This window comes from Phoxinus phoxinus (assembly GCF_949152265.1).
Source record: "Phoxinus phoxinus genome assembly, chromosome: 24".
In the NCBI taxonomy this organism is placed as follows: domain Eukaryota; kingdom Metazoa; phylum Chordata; class Actinopteri; order Cypriniformes; family Leuciscidae; genus Phoxinus; species Phoxinus phoxinus.
This window is the reverse complement of record NC_136899.1, coordinates 3,560,895-3,567,826: the sequence shown is the minus strand read 5'-3', so window position 1 is coordinate 3,567,826 and position 6,932 is coordinate 3,560,895. Positions and strand designations below refer to the sequence as shown.

Here is a 6,932-nt window from a genome sequence, read left to right as displayed (position 1 = left end):
GCTCCAGCACTGATATTTTACTTGCCCTGACGACTTCAAACAGCAACACGTTTGTTGATAAACTGCAAAGTAATTTTACACATAAAAGTGAAGCTTTATTTTCACGAAAAGCGTTGACTTAAGGTGAAATAACGCACTTAAAATAAGCTGATAATTCTAATAAGCCTTTTAAATACGTTGTCATAGCGTAATACTACATCGTCAACAAGCTTCCACAGATATAATAGTATATTTGTTAAAGAAAAAGGCTACATATAATAAATGATACAAGGTACATATAATAAATATTATATACAAATATATAGTATTAAACTTTTCACGCAAAGTGAGCAAAGCTTTGGTTGTATTCACTTTAACTGCATTTTTTCCTTAGTTGTTTTCAATGGCTCTAACATTTTAAAACGTAAATATGATTGGCAATATTTTATTCTCAATGAAATTCATAAAGAATGTACAGCAAAATCATGCAATAGAAGTACAACGTGTCTACTTAAGGCACAAATCCTGCTGGTTGATTAATGGGTACAGTCACAAATTGAAGTTGAAGCAAAACTCTTCATGTGTTTTAGTGAAAACAAAAGCTTTTGTGCCGTCATCAGTCTCTGTGTGTTCATCTGTCTCCCGGAGCCCTTGAGATTGGTGTGTTTTGTCTGTGGGTTGTGTGCTCCTCTCAGCTCTCCGGTGGAACACTGGTTTGCACTCAGAGACAGTGGTGACCCGGGCAGAGGTCATTGCTATGGAGACAGAGACAGCAATTTTATATCATACTGTCAGGGGTTTTCAGGGACCACAATAGAGTGCAAGGGGTCAGTGAACAAATTTAGGTAAAAAAAAAAAAGGTATAAATATATAAATGTAGATTTATGCCGCTGCCTTACCTGACTGGATGAGTTTGAACTGCTTGGCTCTTTCCTCTTCTATCTTCCTCCTGTAGTCTCCTGAGATCGCTCGCATCACCTGCCTCTTCTTCACCAAAGGAGCTTTGGAGCTTCGTAAAGTCTTCAGAGCACGACTTGCTTCTTCCCCTAAACGGAGACATATAAGGTGTGTTAACGCCATGTCGTAATTACCGTAAAAAGACTTCACGTCCTCGTAGAGCTCAAAATTACAACTTGTAGTGCCTTCTACAGACTGTGCGATTTCGGCAATCCTACAAGATCATTACAAATCACACTGTGTGACATGGATCTAATAAACTTGGGTAATTTCAGTTAGCCTAAAAGCTGGTTTAATTTGCATTGAGATATGATCTTATGGAAAGTACACCATGTCAATATCTAGGTATGGTGAAGGGTATGTGATGATGTGGGGCTATTTTAATTCCAAAGGCCAAGGGAACTTTATCAGGATGCATAGTATCCTGGATCCATGAAATAACTGGCCTTTAAAAATACAAATCTGCCGGCCTTTGGTGTCCTTAAAGGTTGGAGTTTTCCTCATTTTTTAAATTAAGGCATTAAGATAAATTTCCAAAAGATGATTTTTTATTCCTCTTTTTAGGCAACTTTAGCATGGGTGTCTAAACTTATGCATAGCACTGTATATAGATATAGATGTTGTATTTGTAGTGTTGTCAGTCACACTCACGTTGTTTGCTGGATGTTTTTGTTTTTTGAGTTCTCAGGCCCAGCTCGAGCTGCTCGATGCACCAGTCCAGCTCTCGGTTCAGCTGCTCATCAGGAGTCTAACACACACAGTTATAAAGTCCAACTTATTTATCTCTCTTTGCCACAGCGTATACATGCAAACACACTGATAAATAATGTACATGAAGTATTTGTAAATATGTACATTTTCTATACAGTCCTTGAGGATTCCTAATGAAAATGATTGCGTGCATGCTCAATTTTAAAAGCATGCAATTGTGTATGTGCTTACTAATTCTGTGGTCTCTTGTTTAGATGTTTCCTCAGCTGTGCTTTTTATCCCTTTCTGCTGACCGTCTTTCCCGTCAGCTGCTGTTTTCTTCTTCTTCTTCTTGTGTTTTTTAGCACTGGCGGGAGCCTCAGAGCTTTGGGCTGCTGTCTCGGGGTCCAGCACTGTGTCAGTCTCTGCCTCTCCACTCTTGCCATCCGTGGTTTTCTCATTTCCCAACATTCTGGGTGTTCCTGGAAAGAATACACAAATTGAGAGCATTTATCTGGATGGATGTTACCAAGCCATACAGATACATTAAAAATAAAACTTTGCAAAATGACACGTATATTCAATAAATTCACCTTGAATGATTTATGATCTGCTTTGCAGGGAAATCTTACCTGTTCCAGTTAACGACTCTGTCATTGCTGGAGGTTTAATCTTCTGAAAACCAAACACACTCGTAGTCTGCACACAAACGATCAAGTGTGCCGCACTTGAGGAAAAAAATTGAACATAAATGTGACAGTCAGTTAACTACTTCTGAATTTTAAATGTATGCTGTTTACAAATTTTAGCTACTCGTGTGTTAATATCCATACAGTATATAAGAGGTTAATATCTAATATCCTATATGTGTGCACCAATCAAAGGGTTCCGCCGATAACAAATTCGCTATTCTAGACGTTCCTACAGCAGCGTGATATAATTTACAATGGTAACACACAAAGACTGCACTAAAAATGATCTCAAAAGCATATCTTCATTGTTTTCAAGGCAACTATTTTTGCAATAATGTATCAATAAAATGTTGTATTAGTTATTATTAAAAGGAACCGTAAGGGACGGTTGTTCTTACACGATGGTTATGTAATCGACACCAACATGACTAGAAATGAAAAGCTTTTTAAAAGCATCTAACGCCGATGTTTCAGGAAGATTGTTGATAAACAGTCATAAAGCCATTGGGAAACAGTTAAATGTTTAAACAATCTGAATTCATTTGCAGAAACAACACGAAAAGGGTTTTAATTTCATCAAAATTACATCAAAACCGCGCTATAACTATTATAAATAAATACTAAAGAAGGGTAAATTCTCCCCCTCGGCCCTTCAGCCAATGAGCGACGGCGTGGGCGTGGCTTACGCGCGCACAGACGTCAGTGCCTGTATAAATATAGGGCAGCTCGCTCGTGCGCGTGACCGACGTTCCTTGTTTTGGGTTTGACGGATTAACCGAAACTAAAAATCGTAAGTATCTTTAATAATCGATCTTTAACTAATAAGCGTATATAATATCATGTATTTAACACACTAAAGATCGTATGTATAACAGTTTTAGAACACAGGTCATCTTTCGATCTGTTTTCGGTGTTTGAATTCGCAAGCGACGGTTTTAGATCCTTTTTGTCGCGGTAACGTTAGCAACAAGCTAAGCTAACGAGCGTGAGTTCATATTTACTTGTGCTTTATTTTAAAAGTCATTTCGCTATTTTAGCCTTAATTATGTGTTTTTAGAGCGTAATCTAACAACACGTGTCGTTTTTAATTTTAAACACTTTTATATGGAGCTACTGAATTGTCGGTGTAGACAAAGAGAAGGCTATAATTGGTGTTCTTGGGCGCCATGTTACACATAAAGGCAGAAACGTGTCTGTGTCTCATCCTGAGATGGTGGACTTCACTACTGCATAAATCAGCGCTTCTATATTTCAATTTGCTGGTTGTTTCTCACATCTTTCGCAAAAATTGAAGCGGACATGGCGTATTTGTAGTACTAGTTGCTGAATGGTTGAATGAAACCTACTACCGTTGAAGATTTTTTGCCTTCAGGCGATGTGTGTGTGTTGAATGGGATTTGGTTATGTGTGTGTGTGACCCAGTGTCCCACTGTGAGTTGTTCAGCTTATTGTTTCGCTACAGCACTGCTTATTTATCCAAATTGCACAGCACTCAAATTAATTCATAAAATCCGTACGTTTATAAAATTATAAATTTTCATTTTGCCAGCTTTAAAGTACACGTTTATATTTGATCTCCTAAATGGCGCCAGCAAGTTGTACATTAGCATATAGGGTATTGCTCATTTGTTACGGTCCTTTCCTAAACATTAAATACTGCATGACTTTATTGTGGGCGGGACCGAGAGTTTTGTTGTGCGTGACGTCACTGCACGCGGAATCCCCCGCGGCTGCTGTTCTCATCGGCTCTTGTTCCTCTTTAGACCGCTTCATTAGAGTGCCATGGCACGTACTAAACAGACTGCCCGTAAATCCACCGGTGGTAAAGCCCCCAGGAAGCAGCTGGCCACCAAAGCGGCCAGGAAGAGTGCGCCGTCTACAGGTGGAGTCAAGAAGCCCCACAGATACCGGTGAGAAACACTAGTAGTTTCTGTTTGTATGTGTGAACATTTTTTGCATGCATACATTTTATATGCATATACATTTACAGGTGAAACTCAAAAAATGTGAATATTGTTAATTTATTTACATATGCACTATATGCGTAAAGCATATACAAACAATATATTACACAAACAATACATGCAAGTGTATACACATGAATAAATGCATGCTCTTTATAGTAACAATGTGTATACAGGTGAAACTCGAGAAAATGTGGATATTGTTCATAAGTTCATTTATTTCAGTAATTCAACTTAAAAGGTAAGACTAATATATTATATAGACTCATTACATGCAATGAGATATTTCAAGCCTTCATTTGTTATAATTTTGATTATGGCTTGCAGCTTATGAAAACCCCAAATTCAAAATTAGAATATTGTGGAAAGGTTTTCATAAGCTGTAAGCCATAATCATCTAATTGATTACCAATAAAGGCTTGAAATATCTCACTTTGCGTGTAATGAGTCTATATAATATATTAGTTTCACCTTTTTGAATTACTGAAGTGAACTTTTGAACCATATTCTAATTTTTCGAGTTTCACCTGTATTCACATTTTTACTACACAAGTATGCATTTATGCATGTTTATACACTTGCATATATTGTTTATACACTTGCATATATTGTTTCTAAATATATATATATACGTACGTGTGTGTATATATATGGCATATGTACATGTAAATAATTGCTTATTATTTTTTTGTGCATAATGTGTGTGTAAATGGTACTTTGCATTTTTTAAAACTCCAAACAGCTACTAAATTAATAAAAATTTCTCCCTCTAGTCCAGGAACTGTGGCTCTTCGTGAGATCCGTCGGTACCAGAAGTCCACTGAGTTGCTGATCCGCAAGCTTCCGTTCCAGCGTCTGGTTCGTGAGATTGCTCAGGATTTCAAGACCGACTTGCGTTTCCAGAGCGCTGCCATTGGTGCCCTGCAGGTGTGTTTTCTAGTTGTGGATTTTGTATAGCTCTACCTAATGCAGCAGATCGAAACCTTTTTGTCCCCCATTGTCCACTATGACAGCCCTTGTTCTCAATTTCTACCCAATAAAATATTTTAGAGCTTGGCATAACTACAAAGATGTATATTTATTAAAATAACCAAATATTTTGTAGTTTTAGATCATTTTAATTCAGTTTGAGGCCCTCTGCTTCAGTTTTTTTAATTGTTGGTCTCTCCTAATAATGTTGTGTCTTTGAATTGTAGGAGGCGAGCGAAGCATATCTGGTGGGTCTGTTTGAGGACACCAACTTGTGCGCCATCCACGCCAAACGTGTCACCATCATGCCCAAAGACATCCAGTTGGCTCGCCGAATCCGTGGAGAGCGTGCTTAAACTTTACCATTTACTCAACTTTATTTTTGTGTGTGGAGGAAGATATGAGGGATGGGTTTGTTGTGTGGGTGGGCCGGGTGGGAGGGGCATTGGGGTTCTTACGCTCTTGACTATAAATGCCTGTGTAGTTTAAGTTTATTTTTTGTATTTTTTGGTAGTTGCGGTAGGGGAGGGGTATCTTGTGGTTAAAGTTGATAGTAGGGGGGGCAGCGTCAGAACATTCCGGGAGCTCCTCAGGGTTTTAAAGTTTGTATTTTAGACTTTCATATACCTCTGCCTAGTCTGCATGCTTCATGATGAATTAGAATGTCCATTTGATTTCTATCGTTATTATATTGGGTTTCTCTTCTATTGTGGCCATTTGGTTGTAAATAAACTTTCCACTACCTCACTCTTGCTGCTTCTCATTGTCTTCAGTTGGGTTTCACATGCCAGTCTTGTTTCTTTTGGCATATTTTTGAGGTTTGAGGCATCTAGATCAAGAAGTACTTTAGTCCTGTAGGGTCACTGTCCTGCAGAGTTTAGCTCCAACCCTGATGATAACCTTCTTTTCTAGTAATCCTGAAGACCTTGAATGGCTTGTTCAGGTGTGATTGTTTACTAAAGTTGACCAAAGTTGCACTTCGGTGATCTAGATGCTAATGTCACAAAGCTACAATATTAATATGAATGCGAGTTTACATGAGGACTTGATGCCCTCTAGGGGTCTAGGTCCTGAAAATGCTACCTTGTAGACTGTTGTCAAAGTAAAATATGTAATTTATTTCAATAGGAAGTAAGATGCAACTAAATGGGTTTAAAGTAATGTTTTAGTTTAAAATTCAATTTTATTTACCCATGTTCTACAGATGGCTTAGTCCTAGTCCCAGAATAAAATGCATGTCTTATTACCTGAAAGCAACTTTAAAGTTGGAGCCATTGTTTTGTCAAGCCGCACAGTCATGTTTTTTCAAAATCCACTTAAATCTTAATTGTACTAAATCCTGTACAGTTCACTTTATTAAAATGAAAATTCTGTCATATACTCACCCTTAAGTTGTTTCAAACCTGTATGAATTTATTCTGCTGAACACAAAGAAAGATATTTTAAAAATGTCAGTAACCAAACAGTTAACTGGTCCCATTAACTTCCATAGTATATATATTTCTCCTACTATGCAAGTCAATGGGACCAGTTTGGTTACCGACATTCTTCAAAATATCTTCCTTTGTGTTCAGCAGAATAAAGATATTCATACAGGTTTGAAACAACTTAAGGGTGAGTATATGACAGAATTTATTTTAAAGTGAACTATCCCTTTAATCCAAACCCTGTCCATGAAACC

The 6,932-nt window shown here is 37.7% G+C and overlaps 2 protein-coding genes across 3 annotated transcripts; one reads left to right on the top strand and one right to left on the bottom strand.

Annotated features, from left to right (window-relative positions):
- Positions 1-77: 77 nt before the first annotated feature.
- cUnh8orf33 (chromosome Un C8orf33 homolog) lies at positions 78-2,584 on the bottom strand. Of its 2 annotated transcripts, none has more exons than XM_079601458.1 (5): positions 2,259-2,584; positions 1,879-2,108; positions 1,588-1,684; positions 879-1,025; positions 78-734 (listed from the first exon to the last, which is right to left on the bottom strand). In XM_079601458.1, exons 1-5 carry the CDS (start codon positions 2,281-2,283, stop codon positions 529-531), a joined length of 705 nt encoding a protein of 234 aa, XP_079457584.1. In that variant the 5' UTR covers positions 2,284-2,584; the 3' UTR covers positions 78-528. The 2 variants fall into 2 exon arrangements, with proteins under 2 accessions (XP_079457584.1, XP_079457585.1); XM_079601459.1 differs by having other exon boundaries at positions 391-734; positions 2,220-2,534.
- A 432-nt stretch (positions 2,585-3,016) lies between these two features.
- h3f3d (H3 histone, family 3D) lies at positions 3,017-5,998 on the top strand. Its single transcript, XM_079600988.1, has 4 exons — positions 3,017-3,108; positions 4,082-4,228; positions 5,056-5,209; positions 5,479-5,998. Exons 2-4 carry the CDS (start codon positions 4,101-4,103, stop codon positions 5,605-5,607), a joined length of 411 nt encoding a protein of 136 aa, XP_079457114.1. The 5' UTR covers positions 3,017-3,108; positions 4,082-4,100; the 3' UTR covers positions 5,608-5,998.
- The last annotated feature ends 934 nt before the right edge of the window (positions 5,999-6,932 follow it).